Genomic DNA, 17,226 nt, shown 5'->3' with positions numbered 1-17,226 from the left:
TCTTTGTAAATTTGGAGCTGATGAGGAATCTGTAGCTGTAAACAAAGTCACAGATTGGATCACTAAGAACTCAGGAGGGACCCAGTGCCGTTGTTACTCAGAAAACAGGAACTACATGTCCAATACTGTGACTAAAAACACTTAGAATGAGCCCTCTCTTTGGGAAGAGTGGCTGGAAGCAGTCACAGTGTGTGTCCATCAGGGCTGCTGACATCAGCACTTTGGACAGTTCCCAGGGCAGTGCTTATTCAAACAGTGCAAAGGGCTCATACTACCTTTCCAGTTTAAGTGTTCCTCTCATTCCAGTGGGTGTGTAGACAATCTGATCATGAACTAATATATGATATTAATCTGTAACAACAACTTCATCGTCTCTGTCCCCATCACCCAGTCTCTTTCACCCAACTCCCCAACACCCTCCAGTCACACCTGCTGTGGATGTTTCCACTCGTGCTTCTAATTGGTTGGGAAGCAGCATCCGCCACAGGCACTGTTTAGTTTCATTTACATCCCCTGCATCTCACAGGAAAGAAATGGTCAATAGTTCAAATAAAAGAATCATCCCGGTCAGCTGCAAAATATGGCTACTTGCATGGTAATCAAAGCAAGTCTGTCAAAACAGTGATTTCTTTATTCCTAAGAGGAAAGGGCTTTTCCTAAGGGTTATGGTTCTACCACCCAAGGAGCAGCTGTACTCTTCACAAGTAGCTGCAGAGGCTGGCAAACCGAGAGGTCTGCTTTGGCTCAGAAACTCAGTTTGGCTCCTGCCACCCCTGGCAACCCCACTGCGTGTCTCAGTGGCACATGTCCCACACACAGTCGGGCAGTCTGCTTCTACTTAGGAGGTATCACAACCAGAGGTGGCCCCCGCTTCGGTCGCCACATGAGGACCTGGGCATCATTGGCATTGGGCTTCACTAGTGCGTTAGGGGGAATGGGTTCCATCCGGCTCAGAATCCGGGGCTGCTCCTGCTGAGTCCTGCCCACGAGCCGGGCCCGCTGCCCCAGCAGCTGAAGAGGGTCCACTTCAATGTCCACTCTCATCCTCCACTTGATGGTCTGCAGAATGATCTTCTCCTTTGTGGTGGTGTTCATGGCCACCAGCCAGGTGGTAAAACTTTGGTCCCTCTTGATTCTTGTGAGAAGTGGCACGTTGCTGTCACTCACTGGCACTGCCCATGTCACACTGGGGTAAAAGTTATCATTCATGCTGACGGAGAACCTGGAGATCTTGTTGGTGGGGCCGACCAGGGTCACAGTCTCTGTGGTGTTCCCGTACCAGGGGTAGCTCACCCCATCTGAGTCGCTGATGGCTTTTACTCTCCCTTCCCTCAAGTCAGGCAGTTCCCAGCTCGACCTGGAGAAACAAAAGCGATACACAAGAAAAGGCTCAATGAACTTTTGTAAATGTTAGACAGGTGCCTACCACTTACTAACAGAGTCAAGTTGGGAAAAATGGGAAGTTGGGAGGGGGAATTTACGTTAAAAAGTTCTATGCTGTGCTGTATCAGGATTAAATGAGAAAAAAACCCATCAAAATGAAATAAAACCACGGTTCCAAAGTACGTTAAATAAAAGTCTAGCTGACCCAATGGAAAATAAGCCCAAAGAAACAGCGATGAGACCACAAGCAGCTGACAAATCACTGGAATAATGGCCATGAGCAGTTTAGAGGTAACCTATGACAGGGTGCACCATTTGGGGAGAAGAATGTGTTTGAATAAGGTTTGACCTGCAAGAGGTGTTATGAAATTTAATGTACTTGGAAGGATGTAACAGGAGGAAAGGAGAAGAGGGGTAAAAGAAGCGAAGTTCAACATTGTATCAATTTCTTAGAAAAGCCACAGTAGTAGAATTTCTATTCTACATTTCATCTTTAAATTCTACCATTAAACCACACCAGCACTCAGAAAACACAGCAAAGGAAAAGCTGTGATGGAGTACCGGTCACTTTTCCACTGAAGCTAAATTGCTTTGGGGAAACTGTGCTGAAGGCTGGCATGCATGCTTCCTCACACATTGCTCCCCCTACCCCCAGCTTAGTGTCCTGGATGGAATCTTCATCGCTTTGTTTGTGACCTTGGCACTCTCTACTCTTCCTGTCTGTCTCCCATCCTTGTACAGAATGACAGAGGATAACATGTGGCCACTCTTAGCCCATCCTCCCCACCGGGGGTTGTTGCATATAATGATGATAATCATAATGGTCATAACTGATAGTTATGGAGCACTAACCCCACCCTGACCACCGTGTTAAGTATTCTGTTATCGCAGATTATGTTCAAAAGATTCCATGCTATAACTGGACTTTACTTCTATTTTTCTCCACACAAAAAGGCTTAAAATGTTGGTATGTATCAAGTGTCCTACAAATTCTCAGAGGTTAGACTGTTTTACTTTAGAGTGTATGATTTTGACCATTGTATCATACTGCTTCCAAGTATCCACACATGGGAGAAGCCAGAGTAAAGGGAACTTATGCTGTGTGATGATCTAACCAACAGCACTTAGTATGGCCATAGGAAATCTGACTGGACATTCTACACACTCCCACTCCAAGAACCAGGAATGAAAGCAATGCTAGGTAATAATGCCTATAATTCAATAATTAAAGAATGCTGAATTTTCTACTTATTAGCTAAGAGGTGGTGGTGGCCTTGTTTAATATAAAGTTCTTCTCCTTCAGAGATGACAGAAGATCCTGCAGGGCTTATCCAAATGGTAGAAAAGGGAGTTACACGCTGATACTGATAATGTCTCAGCATCCCCTGCTAGGGAGCATGGAAACACTAACTGCTGCTTCATGGAAACACTAACTGCTGATTTTGGCCACCCCCATGGTACTTTCTATGCCAGTCATCCCATCACAAGTGAAGGGAGGGCTGGACCGCCTGGGGAGGAGAGCCCACAGCTGCAAGAGGCTTTTCTCTTGTCTTCATGTCCTTGGTAACTGTTGGGAATAATTGTAGTATATCATGGTTGGCAGAAGCTAAGTAATAGAAACTGACCTAATGCAAAGTCGAAGAGTCCTCATCTTACTACGAATGCTGGTGTGCTGTGCTGGGTGGAGCTCCCAGATCATTCTGTAGCTACTGCCCTTCCTCCTTCCCTTCCTCCTTCCCTCCCTCTCTCCCACCCTTTCTCCCTGCCACCCTCTCTCCATCTCTTCTTCCCTCCATTTGAGACAGGGTCTCTCTATAGCCCTAGCTGGCTCAGACCTGTTATGTAGACCAGGTTGGCTTTGAACTCAGAGATCCGTGTGCTTCTGTCTTCCAAATGCTGGGATTAAAAATATTCACCACCATGCATGGCACCCCGTCCCCATTATAATATAATTACACTTTCCTCTTTCTTCCATCTAAACCCTCTCATATACCTCACCTGGTTCTCTGAAATTCATGGCATATATATATATATATATATATATATATATATATATATATATATATCAACTTCTTATTGTATAGAAAGTAGTGTTTGTTGTTTGAGTGTAATATAATTATGTATGAATCAGCATGGAGCATGGTAGAGAGCCAATTGGCTAATCTGCTTGCTGGGTTTGTGAAATGACCACATTGAAGTCACTGTGTCCCAACTAAGGGTCAAGACAATGCTTATCACTGAATATTATTTCCAAACCTCAGTTTTTATTTTGACTAATGGCCAAACACTCTGACACTTTCTGAGTAGCCAAAGGATAGGCCTTTCCAGAAGTGCTAGGTCAGACTTGCTCTTCCAACCTTCTCACAGCCAACTGTGCTGTGTCTAGTCTGGAGAATTATGTTTCCAGTGAATGCATTACTTGTTCTACTACAATTCAAGTGGATGCACTCTTTGTTCCACAACAATGCTGAGCTTTTCAGGACTGGGTATGTTGATGGTCAATCCAATTCCTTTGTCCATAGCTGAGTTACCATCCACATTTTGCCTTCATCTTCCTGCCCAGAGCCAAAGGCAAGAGACCTGAGCCCACACTCTAGCAGTCTGTCTGGTTGGGAGATACTAAAACTTAATTTTGTTCCAGGTTTTCTCATGAATGGAGATGATGTAATGAGAAGCACAAGTGTGTCTGTCTCAGAAATGAAGGAAGAGAGCTGACTCATAGGATGCTCTGGAATGCATCAATATCCTAAGCTTCTTAGGTACCACATCCCAGCAAGGATGGATCTGGCTGAGTGTAGTCTTGTGTTTGTGATCTTAGTGGGCTACACACCTGTTTTGTTATGGCTTCTGTTTTGCTTGAGTTCAAATTGGGATCTCTCCCACAGCCCCATGGGACCAGTATCTACATTTATCTACATTATGGAGGGGTGGCTTAATTTAGGAAATAACTATAATCATTAAGTCTAGTGAAGGGGAAGTGGCTATTAGAAAATTATCATATTTTTATTTCTTCTATGAAAATGAGATCTTTATTTCCAAGCAGTGGTTTGAAAGAGCTTGCCTATAAAATGCATAACTGGTTTATGTAGAAGATGAGGTCATTGTAAAGCTCCAACAATGGTAGCCTGGAGTCCCTTGGTGGCTGTTGAGAGGACTTCTGTGACCAGAAGGCACTTCAGATTCCTCATGGTACAAACAGAACTTTCCATCTCCACCTTAGAGCTGGACCTTTCCCTCTCTGCTGCATCCAACCTTTCAGGTCAGAAGTGAAGGCCACATTTGACTCTTCCCACCCCTCACACAGACCACCACAGAGCATCTTGTGACTTTTGACTCACAAATCACATGTGGATTTATTTCTTTTTCTTTACCCACCCCTCACTGCTTTCATTTAATCCGAGCCTTTATCATCTCCTAAACAGTATACTGTCATAACCCATCAACTGGTCTCTGCATCCAATGCTGACTTCCCTCCACTTCAGCCTGTAGACTTCACAAGTTCTCAAACTTGTTGGCTGTACACATAAAATGCCTCTATGAGTCCTTTACATGGAAATCACCGGGTCAGTCATTGGATAAAATGTGAGCTCTTCACTGGCACAGACCTGGCTACTGTGATCTGTCCTCTCTTCCCCTATGTACCATGCTGTTTCTCTCCTTCACCCCTTAGCTTTTGCCGAATCCTTTGCTCACACTGCTCGCCCTCCTAATAAAAGTCAAAGGGTAACCACTTACCCTTTGAGAATCATCAGGAGTCACTCCCCCACAGGAATATCACTATTTTCACCAACCTATGGGTGTGTTCAGATTGAAAGGTGCCAGATTACAGCTTAACTTTTAGCTTTTATATCTCTTTCTTGATTACATGTCAATGTCCTTGGAATTGTGACTTACTTTTGAATCAGTATCTAGTACATAGCTGGCACACAGCTAAAACTTACTATTTCTTGGGTGGACCCACCCCCGATTATATGAGCACTACAAACTGGATTTATCTGTTAAACACAGGCACACACACAAAGACTATGAAGTTAGGAGGAAGAATGGGGAGTGAGGGATAGATCTTGGAGGAACTAGGTCTGGGAGGGAGTAGAAAGGGTGAATATAATCAAAATACATTGTATGCACTTCAAATAATTAATTAATAAAATATATTTTGAAACCTTAACATTTCTCAAAGGATTGAATATAATGTTTGAGCTTCATGCCTTTATGTGTGGGGTTTGATAGAACTTATGCACAGCAGAACTTGTTATCACAGCTCTGCATTTATATATTTGCTCGCTCCCCAAACCCTAACATCTATTATTCATCTAGAATCTATTATTAGGATAGTTGCACACCTTGCACTGAACGTTATTTGTCTTTGGGGGAGGCAAGCCACATTTCAAATGAGTGAATTAGTAAGCACAAATGTATTTCAGAGACTATTTTTGCAGTACATAGCAAACATATGAAAATGAGTAGCACAAACTCCCAAGTGCTACTGGCTCCGGATGTGTAGAGTTACAAAGGCAAGAACTGGAGGAGGGAGCTTTGCAGAGGAAACAGGTTATGGGAGACAAAGACAGGCCTTCTCAGCTGGGAGGTTTCATCAAAGGCCAAAGTACCATCATGAGATGGAGTGTTCAGAAAGCAGGAGGGGTGACTTGGGGAAGTGAATGAAGGAGAAATGAGAATGAAGGGCAGTCTTGGCTTGATGGGTATCTTGAATAATGGGCTTTGGCATGCAGACTTCATCCTAGAGGTGGGGGGATTTGCACTGGAGACTCCTGGGCCAGGCAAGGTCAGGTTCAAAGGTGAACTTGCTTGTTGGAGGGTCAGAGAGCAAGGATGAACCGAACATTTGCAACACTGCAGGTAGTAGCTATTTTTTTTTTTAAGGTTTTGTTAGTTTGCTTTGAAACATCTCATGCAATCCTGGCTAGGTGAGAATGAACGGTGTGAGCTGAGGATATCCCTGAACTGTGGATCCCTTTGCTTCTATTCCTGTCCCAAGTGCTTGCATTACACATTCAAGCCATCACTGAGCCTGGTTTACAGAATCTTTAATGGAGTCTTTGCCTAGGCTGGTGGCTGAAGGTAAAGAAGGATCACATCAAAAAGGGAGACTATCTGAGCTTTGGGGGCTGATCGCATAGTACAGATACAAGGGTTGCAGCCAAAGTGTCGCTTGGCTCAGCCGAGCATGCATATGTTTATAATGTTTACAGAGGGAACACGCTTGTGTTCTGTCTTTGACATCCTATCCTCATCTTTGAGCTCATTCACATTGGGGTTTCAGGCTTTAAAGCTCACAGCTTCTCCACAGGGGAGTGAGACAGGGCCATGCTTGCTGTGTCCTTTGCTCAGAATGCAGTGCCAGGGTGTATCTGTGACACTCTTCGTTTACCCCCCTTGCCTACATCTCTTTCCCAGGGTCCTCTGCTGGTTTTGTCGCACCTCTTAACAATTTAGCTTTGGGAGGCTCAATTGTTTGTTCTCTCTTCCTTTCCATCTCTTTACAGTTTCTTAAGATCTAGCTGACTTCAGGCAAGTCAGTCTGTCAGCCTCAGGCTCCTCATGTGTAAAATGGGAAGAAAAACAGCTCTGGGCATTCCTTTCATCTGAGAGTTATTGCAAGAATAAAACAAAGTGTTGGTGTATGAGCAAACACTTTGTAAAGCATACCATTCTCTGCTGATATTAGTTATTATCTCACTCTCTGCTTTCCCCCACAACCTTTCTCTTCACTGTGATAAACAGTGTTTTCATTTGAAACAATCAGCTATTGACCCAAAGCTCACAGCTAATGCACCCGCCAATGGGCCTAATAATGAAAACATCTATTACTGCAACCTTTGTGCTTTCTGCCTCTCTGTTAGAAGAAGGCAAATCCCAACCTCACCGCTCCTGCTGAACAGCCCATTCAAATGAGTGCTCTCTGAGTCAAGGCACAGGTGCACTCTGATCTACCCAGTGTCCCTAGTACAAACAAGGGACTGGATAGAGTGGTCCTTCCAAGAAGGGTCACTCTCCACTTCCTAATCTTGGCAAACCATTGAGGAGGCAGGGGTATGGGCCTGGGTGACAGTGTTGGACAGGAAACTTGTCCGAAGTCATCCAGCTAGGGAGGGTCATAACTGACTGGCAAAACAGAGGTCTGATTCTAAGTCACCTGTTATCTCACATTGCCTCCTTGGTGTTAAATGCCCCCTGGCTACTGAGAAATGACAGTAGCAGTCATAGATGACCTTGTCGCATACACACTACTACTATGGCCATATTAGTATTAAAATATCGAGACATTCTGGTACAACGACTAGCCAGTCATTCCTCCTGCTCGGCTACCCAGGCTTACCTAAGCCTCCTTAGGTAATTCATCAACTTCAAGGGTTAATACAGGCAGAGCAGAGGATCACCACCATCCTGTTCTCCCTGTGGGGCTGACATCAGCTCTGACAACGTCACCCCTTCCTAGCTGACTGTAACATCCTCACTATTAGTACTGTGCTGAGAGTTTGTGACCTAGCCACTGCACTAAGCCTGCTCTTTAAAGGGACACCAGCTGCCCAGGGGACAGTGGGGCTCAGATCTTCATTCTTAGCCTAAGGAATTACCATTCTAGAGAAGAGAGTGGCACCTACTCTGAGAACTCAAGCTTTTCAACATCCAGTGCTGAAGAGGGGGAGACATGCTTCCTGCTTAGGAGCCTCAGGCTCTCCGTCATTTGAAGCACTTCTCCCTGCAAACACTGCCCTGACAGGATCTGGCCTTAGTCCTTGTCAGGTTTCTGAAGGAGTGGCATGGAGCAGGTGAGGGACTGACTCAGGATGGTGGCAGAGGGGGCTGTGGTTGTGGTGGGGGGACCCAGGCCAAGGCCCTTTGTGTCTCCTGATGAGTCACAAATCCCACTGCCTCTGAGCAGCCACTCAGTTTGTCAGCCACCAATTTCCAGCCCTGGCCCTGGCCCTGGCCCAGTTGATAGTTTGCACCATGATTGCAGAGTACGTTTTAAAATTAGGACTTTCCTCATTCTGCATTGTTTATGTCAGACTTCGAGAAGCCTGTAAACATTATCCACCCATCTCCTGTTCTGCCTCCCTCCTTTCTGACCACATCCGTTTCTCTTTGGCACACAGGCAGACATTTTTTTTTCTCTCTTTTATTGCAGAGAAGAAAATTTCCCATGTTTTCCAAGATTCCACAGTCCTGGCAGGGGCCCCATGTTTAAGTGGCTCTCTCATTTCCCATCGTCATGCTTGGTAGTATTGAGTTTCTCTAATACTATGACACCTCAGATGTGCTCATATCCTTCAGTATGTGGAGGTCATCTACCCCATCTGGGACTCAACAGTCTCTGCCGACTTCTCTATTTGACAGCCCTGCCACCTGGCCAGTTTTCTGGGTCATGTCTGAGGATGGTTTGCCTCTCGTTCCATTTCTAAGCTTCAGGGAGCAGAGCACCTCCTCTTCCCATTGACTGCACAAGCCGGCAGGCAGCCCGGCACACAGAAGGGTGCTTAGTCATGCCTGCAGGGCAATGCTGCAGACCACAGGCCACACAACAAGCCCTTTTGGTCTCTTAAATGCACAAAGCCTAGTAGCAGGCAAGGAGCATTTCTTCCCTAATCCTCAAGGAGCTCAGAGCCTAAGAGGTGATGATGGACCAAACGCTCTTTTAAAGAAGTAGAGCACTGATCGCGTAGGTGCTGTGTGGACCAAGAGGAAGTCGTGGCTGGTGCAGGTGCTTTACACGTGGGCACTAACACGCCTATTGCTCTTTTCAAACCAGTGTTGACTAGCTGTGGCCTGAGAGTCCGGGAAGGGAACTTTCTTCCCCTTATGCAGATGGAACTGGAGCATTTCACTTTCACCAGGAGGAGATGAAAGGAGAGTAAACAGTCACACTTTATTTATTATTCAGTGGGGACTCTGTAATAGGGAAATGACCCATTCAGGGAACAACACCAAGAAAACACCAAATTCTTTCCACAAGGTTTTGGTGAGTAGCGACTTTGTTTCAACGTTATGTTCAACTTCGTGAGTGACACAGAAACCCTAGAAAACACACACACACACACACACACACACCCCTACCTCACAGGGAAAAGGTTACTATCCTAAAATTAACCCCTCAGGCTGCTGTTCATTTCCTTCTAAGAGACTCTTGAGTGCAGACTCTTTAGCAGGCTCTTTTGCTCTGAATGTTCTCACATATCCAACCAAGAGGGCAGAGAACACACCTGAATAGGTAAGTCTTGGGCTAGCTCCTCTGTACTTTGGTCTTTGTGCTGACAAAGTTGGGTTCTGAGGGCCATAAAGGGCAGAAGTGGCTTCAAAGAAAGACACGTAGTGTTTCCAAGACATAAGCTGGCCATCATATAAAACAAGATTCCACACAACTGGTTTTTCCTGGGTTCTGAGGCCTCTGGGGGTATGTCCCTGGAACCAGGCTTCTAGTCACTGTCCTTTCCCAGTTTCTGATTCCTTATGAGTTTCTGGAACTGTCTGCAGCTGAGAAAAGACAGTGAGGCTCTGAACTCTGATGGATTTCTCCAGGTGGTGGATGTACACTACCTGGATCCCTGAAGCCTAGCTTCTCCTATAGTCCCTGCCGAAATCTAGGATTCCATAGCTCCTAACTGTGACATTCAATCTCTTTGAATTTTTCTTTTCTTTCCTTTTTTCTTTTCTTTTTCCTTCCCTTCCTCCCTCCCTCCCTTTCTTTCTTTTTTTGGTGCCTTGTTACCAACTGGGAGGAGATGTGGTTCTTTATTTGCTTTTACAACATCCTAGCATGGGATTCCTAGTATGAAATCTTCTAGTGGGTCCTTAGAAGTGGACATTGTGGGGTCTTCCCATTTACCCCACTGTAGTATGCTGACATAGCCTGGGCCTTTAATCTCCTTGCTAGCTTCAGCACAGTATATCTACTGCATAACTATTTATAAAGATATGGCTAGATTTTTGTGGGTGAATGCAATGGTGTCAGTCATCTGTTGGTGACAATGGACAGGTTAGGTGAGGGCCCTGGGCAGCCCTCCATGTCTGTCAAGCCTTGATTCTAGACCTAAATTTGTGTTAGTTTTAAAAGTTGAGGTCAGAAAGGGTTTCTTCAGATTAGTTGAGCCAGAGTACTTGTGATTTTCCCCATCTGATTAAGCAGAACAAATCTTCAAGGCCAAGAACATATTGATGAAGAGACAGCATCTCCAGGATGCAAAGGGAGTCAGACATTTACCCGCAGAGTGAACAAAGCAGAGCAGTGTCCTGGGCCCCCAGGTGGCAGCAGGGTCACCACTATGACAGGACAGTGTTTTTGTCCTTCTGCTTCAGTGGAGCACCAGTGATCCAGGCAGAAGTGACCATGGCCAGGACATGTACACTGTCACCACCTTTAAACCAGCTCCTCTGATCGTAGCCACAGGAGGCTCAAGGATCCAGAACACGGGGAAACGGGGCAATGTCCCCTTGTACTCTTGCCAAACTCCCTTACTCAGCCCTATGGAAGGGACAAGAGGGGTCATGTTGTACTAAGAAACATTCATTTCTGGGGCAAATAAATGGGGGAAAGGATGGACAAAAAGTTTGGTGGACCAGAATAGAGCCTGACAAACCCTGGTTCTGGGTCCCTAAGCCAAGGGTAGCCCTGAAGAGGGACAAGATCTGAGGGTCTTGGGGTGGAGTCATCTAGGCTGAGGCTCCGTGGCCTCAGTGGTCTATCAGACTTCCAAGTCTGGAAGCCAAGAAATGAATTCAAAGTCAGAGAAATCTGTTTATTGGCACAAGAGCAAGGCCAAGGGAACAACAGAGCTAAGTAGCTGTGGTGACTAAGTTGAGATGATCGGGCAGACAGAAGGCAGGACCCTCAAAAGTCAGGTAGTAAGATATTGCCACTACTGATGTTTACTGGAGGCCACTGTGTGCCAAGCATTTGACTAAATGGTCCACACAGCAACCTGTCAGACATGCTGCTTTGTTTTCTTTCACAAGGGAGCTGAAGCTCAGGCAAATCGCTCATCAATGTCACAAAGCAAGGATGTTGCGGAGCTGGGAGGGGCCTGGCACTGACTCAGCATTCCCCCTTCACACTGTTCAGTCAGTATCAAAGGCTGTCCTCTAACCTTATTCTTTCCCCACCATCCCTACCCCCAAAGCACTGGTTCTCTTCCCAGTAACATTAGAGCTTGAGGCATGTTCCCCAGGGAGGACAGGGTGCCAGAGGAGCAGGGCTGAGCCAGTGCAACTGGGAACATTTACTTGTTTCACTGGAACCAAAGGTGGGAAGATGGAAAGTGTTCCAGTTCTGGCCAAACGGCACCCAGGAGGGAAGGAAGGGTGTGGGGAGGGGGCCAGGTACGGGGATGCTGAGGGAGGCGGGCATGGGAAAACAGGAGGATTGAGGTGGGGGTGGTCTAGTGGCAGAGATTCCAAAAGCAGGCTTTATTGTTTTCATTAACTTTCCACTTGGTGTTCTCAGCATGCAGCATTTCATTGCCTGCTGGGCAGAGCCACAGATGTGAGGGGTTCCCAGCTGCAGCTCAGCCTGGACAGGAACTGCTAGGGTGCTCACAGCTGTGTGAGCCCTGACCACAGAAGCGTGGGAATGTTCTACCAGCACACAGAGTGGGTACCTGTCTACAGTGGGCAGGAGGTGGGGGCCACGGGAACACACACACAAGGGCAGAGGAGTTCACAAGGCAAACTCTGAACTGTGAGGGGGAAGGCAGGCTGCAGGATTTTTCAGGGTGCTTAACTGGCACCACACACAGCATGTTCAGAGGGGAGGCCCTGGCAGCTACTGTGGTTTCAAGTGGCTCATGCACTTGCTCTCAATCTACAGCAACACCCTATGTGGCTACTCTAACACCATCCCCATTTTGCAAAGGAGGAAACTGGGCCTTAGAGAGCTTGCCTGGTGCCCAGGATGACAGCTGGAGTTAGTTATGGTGACAGCATCCTCACTCAGACAATTGTGAAGCCCCCAGGGAGGGAAACAGCATTCCTTAAGTCCCACTATCCTTCACTCACTGCACTGTGGTGGGTGCTAACTCCACAGTGCTGGTGGAGGAGGTACAGCTAGCCTTGTCTTGCAAAAGCTGTAGCTTGGAGGGAGGGGTGTCAAGTAACTTTTGTCCACTGGCTCAGCTGTGTCAGACTTAGCTCCACGAGGGAGCTTCCCACGTGACCGACTCAGCTTTCAGTTTCTACAAGTTGCATTATTTATCCGAGTCCTCCTATCCACTATGCATGTGGATCGATCGGCTCAGCCCTTTAACAAGCAATTATTTAAGCGCTATGTGTCTAAGGCAGTATGTGGAGAGGGACTCAAAGATGCCTGGGGCCTGATCCCTGGCAGGCATAGGTCCTGTATCAGTGACCACAGTGAACGGAGGAATGAGAAGAGTGCCAGGAAGGTCAGAGGAGGTTCTGGGGTGCCAGGTATAGCAGGCTACACCAGTGTGCACTGCTTGCCCGCTGGCTCCCTGGGCAGAGATTCAGAGGTAGGCAGCTTGCAGGTTCTTTGAACCCATTCTGCTCAGGCTGGTTGTTCCTCTCCTTCAAAGGCTCAGGGCACTGGCATTTGTCCCTGGATGGATCATCTCCACTCTGGTAATTCTGGTGTCCCTGTGAGAGCCAGCAGGGGAGCCAGCATGCAACACAGGCCTCAGGAACCTCACTCTTCAGATGTTAAATTGAAATCAGGAGCGCCTTCAGCTGTGTGTGTGTGTGTGTGTGTGTGTGTGTGTGTGTCCCTTCAAGCCGCTGAGGGAATTTTAGGGACACTAGCACACCTGCAAGGTGCTTTTCTCTACTCATGGGTCTTCCCTCGGGACTGAGTGCAGACTCTGCTGGGTGAGATAGAAACAATGCAAGCTTTAGGATCAGTTCTGGGTCTGTTACTGAGTTGCATGGCTTTATCAGTGTCCTAAGGGGAAAACAGGATAGTTAATGTCCTCTCAACACAGGGCACCATGTGACACAGCTGAGTCACATTATGCACATAATTCTCAGGCATTATTAAGTGGTGTCCAGCTGTGGACAGACCATTCCCACCACTTGCTTCTTTCTTGTGGGTTTCCTGACTTCCCATCTTCCGGATCACCCTAGGGTGGGAGGCAGAGGGAGTGGCAAGGTGCTGATCTGAAATCTGGGTTGTGCTGGGTTGGCGGCCTTCCTGATGAACAACCCCTGACAGATTTCTCATTGTCACTAGAGCACAACACAGACCCTTAATTTGTTCCCCAGAGACCTGCACAACCTAGTTTCTGACAACGCCCCTGGCTTCCTCTCCTTTCACTCTCAGCTACTGCGGCGAGCTTCCCGTACGGTTCTTATACCCGACAATCTCTGCCCCAGGGCCTTAGTGTGTGCTCCGGGAGAAGTGCCCTTTCCCCGTCACTTAATGGTTAACTACGCGTAATCCATGGGTAAGTGTGACTTGAAGTGTTAAGAATCACTTCCTCTGGGACACCTTCCTTGGTCCACCCACTTCTGTCTTCCCACACTGAACTAAATTAGGTCTTTTTTAGAACTCTGTATTTTCCTGACTCATGCACCTTAATGCCATTTTTAGTTACATAGTATATGTAACTAAATTTATAGCTTAATGTCCGTTTCCTCTGGGGGAAATATGGCAGAGACCAGTGTGGAGGCAGTGGTGACCGTGGAGAAGGGCGGCAAGGTAGCGCAAGGCAGGGGGCAGCAGGGGCTTGGAGGAAATGACGGATCAGCTACGGCAAGAAGCCCGAGTGGGCTGTGTGCACGTGAGGCTTCCAAGGTACAGCTGTGAAGGCTGCTGTGTGGAGCTCTAACAGCAGGTGTGGAGCTCTGAGCGATGCCCAAGCGCCAGACATCCAGTGTTTCCTGGGAACTCAGGAACAGGCAGGGAGTAGGAGAGGGCACCATGGAGGGCTCTGACACCATCTCTATGGGAAGGATGGTTCTGCATTGCAGTTGTTTGAGAGGACTGGAACCTCAGCAGTGTCTCTTGGGCTCAGGAGGAGGCGCTGTTTGGGGGAGACAGGACTCTGCTAACAGCAGGGTACAGGTGTACAGGGTCCATAGCCTCCTTTCTTTTGGATTTGCAGGCAACCCTCAGTTAGACTCCTGAGATCCCACCCAGCCCTGCTGTCCAGAAGCCACACACCAAGGCCCTGGTTCTCCTGGCAGCAATTACAAAGTTGAACAGCAGGAAAGCCAAACCAGAGGCAGATAATTGCAGACTGCAGAAGCAGCTGGCTAAAATGGAAGAGTTCATACTCAGGTTAGTTATATAAAACCCCGCTCATCTTTCCCAGAGTCCAGTAGTTCTCCTCACAGTCCACTCTAGGATCCTGAATTCTGCTGTGGGTGGAAAAAGATACCAATATAAAAGTTGAAAAATAGTCTCTCTCTCTCCATCCCTCACTGCACCACTTTTTAGACCTCCTGTGCACACAACCAGAAGTGATTATTCTATATTCTCCAGATCAAGGCCATCTGCTTTTCTCACTGATGGATGAGCCTGCAACTCTGGACAGGCGGAGCAATGCTGCACCCCTGCAAGCAGTCCCCTATTCAGCATGAGTACAGCCTGAAAGGTGCAAGCCAGCAGGGCAGCAGGTGTCATGAAGCCAGTACTCCAATGCCAATGTAGTAAGAGTCATTTAAGATAAAGGGTTGCCAACCCCCCCTTTTTGGGGGGGCTACAACCAACTCTACTGGGGAGAATATAGGCCCAGACAAGATGAGCAATGCAGAAAAGCACTTCAGGGGGAGGGTTCATTCGACACCAGCTCACTGATTCTTGATTACTTACAATGGGCTTGGCATCTCGTGTATGTGAGGTACACCAGGACTCAGGAGACAGTGTCCCTGTTCTGAGGGAGAGGCTCCTTTTATCTGGAGAGCAAAGGCTTATGGAAATCACACAAACACAATGTGGGCCATTTGGGGACAGAGGCATCAGGGCGGATCCACAGCAAAAGGGCCTGGGCAACTGGAAGGGCGGGATGCCGGTGTCAATCACCACAGTCTGTATTGACCAAGAGCTCACACTGCACAGGCACACTACATCTTCAGACAGGCTGCTCTGGAGGAACATTCACAGTGGCCCTACCACATCTGTACTACTGTTATGCCCATTTATAGAGGAGTGAAGGGTGAAGTTTGGGGAAGTAAAGCACCAGCCTTGGACAACAGAGAATGTAATACAGGCTGACTGGCTCCTGAGCAAACTTGAATGTAGAATGAGCAGAAGAGACAAGAGCAACACACAGTGCTTTGGGCTGGGTGTACGCAGAGAGAGAGAGAGAGAGAGAGAGAGAGAGAGAGAGAGAGAGAGAGAGAGAGAGAGATTTCTGTATTAACTGAACGTAAAGTGGGTCCAAGAAGGAAAGAAAAACAGGCAGTGTGGAAGTCCAACCATTTCAAACATTCCCTCTTAAATTTGGTGACATCTGACCAGCCAGAATACGATTTTTAAGAAGTGTTCTTCTAATACACATTTTAATGTGTTATTATCTATATGTGTATTTATGAATGTGCCCATGTAAGTCAGGGAGGTAATGGCTCCCGGAAACTGGAGTTGCAGGCAGTTGTGAGCTGTCTGGTGTGGGTGTTGGGAATCAGGCTTTCTGAGAACAGTATGTGCTCTTAAATGCTTAGTGATTTTGCCAATGTGTAACACATATTTTTGATGAATGAAGGACTAAGCTTACTTCATCCTTTCAAGAATTTTGATCATACAGCTTTATAGACAAGTACCTCAGATCTTGGAAATACTGTAACTTGCCACGAAGTGGCCAGGTTGGATTACATTTGCTTCCGAGTTCCAGTCTGTAAACTCAGTAACAGGAAGGGATGTGTGAAGGAGCAATTCAATATATACAAACACCATTTCTTAAAAAGGAGCATCCGGAAGAGCAACATTTCAATGTAACATGTAAATGAGCATCCATTCATTTCTCCTATTTTATGTTTTTTCCAATTTATACTAGTTCTTTGTGAATGTCATACAATACCCAGATCCACCCCTTCCTTACTCACTGAATTTTGGGTCCTTTTCTTTTTTAATTCACCAAGTATAATTTGTGCTGATTACATACTCTTGAATGTGTGTCCTTTCACTGGTGTATGGTTGAGCTACCGGGGGCCACACCATTAGAATATTATATTTAGAGGCTGGGATAGGGCATGGCTCACTGGTACAGTACTTGCCTAGCATGTCTGTAAGGCCCTGGGTTTGATTCTCAGCATATTCTCTCTCTCTCTCTCTCTCTCTCTCTCTCTCTCTCTCTCTCTCTCTCTCTCACACACACACACACACACACACACACACTAAATCAATAAATAAAAATAAAAAAAAAAATAATTGAATCTTCTCCCTCTCCATTTCCATCTACTTTCCTGAAGTGGGGCGCGTCAGTTTGTGAGAACTACCCAGAACAGGTATTAGGCAAATGGGTACGATTACAGTGACCAGCTGTCCCTTAACTATGGACATAAACTGTAGTTGTGAATTGCACGGGGAAAATGTGGTGGCTTTAAATTCCAACTTCCAAACATCTGTTTCAAGGGCCTGCTCTCTCCACTGCCTTCAGAAAGGCACAGGGGCAGGTAGCACCCTTGTTTTCTTTTCTTATGAGCTGAGGGAGGTAGAAAGAGCCCTAACATGTTTGACCCTCTATGACCCGTGGCTCACGGGCCCGCATTTGAAGGCTTTCTATAACATATAACATCCTTCTATCCCTTCCCACATTTAAAGGCTCTAGGAGACCGAACCTGCGCTAAATTAATGGAGGACAAATCCACTAGAGAAAAGTGTGTCAAAGCAATTCTTGGGCAGGATAAAAGAGTCCTGATCTGCAGAGGCTTCTC

General features: G+C 46.7%; 1 protein-coding gene across 1 annotated transcript in view; it reads right to left on the bottom strand.

The window, feature by feature from the left end:
• Window positions 1–611: 611 nt before the first annotated feature.
• Fam78b (family with sequence similarity 78 member B) overlaps window positions 612–17,226 on the bottom strand; it is a 75,188-nt gene continuing 58,573 nt past the window's right edge. Inside the window, exon 2 of the mRNA XM_051186192.1 lies at window positions 612–1,357. Within this exon, the coding sequence (XP_051042149.1) occupies window positions 835–1,357 (523 nt within the window). The 3' untranslated portion in view covers window positions 612–834. The remainder of the gene's footprint in view (window positions 1,358–17,226) is intronic.

Source organism: Phodopus roborovskii, unplaced genomic scaffold, assembly GCF_943737965.1.
Source record: "Phodopus roborovskii unplaced genomic scaffold, PHOROB, whole genome shotgun sequence".
Taxonomy (NCBI): Eukaryota; Metazoa; Chordata; class Mammalia; order Rodentia; family Cricetidae; genus Phodopus; species Phodopus roborovskii.
This window is presented reverse-complemented; position numbering and strand designations above follow the sequence as displayed.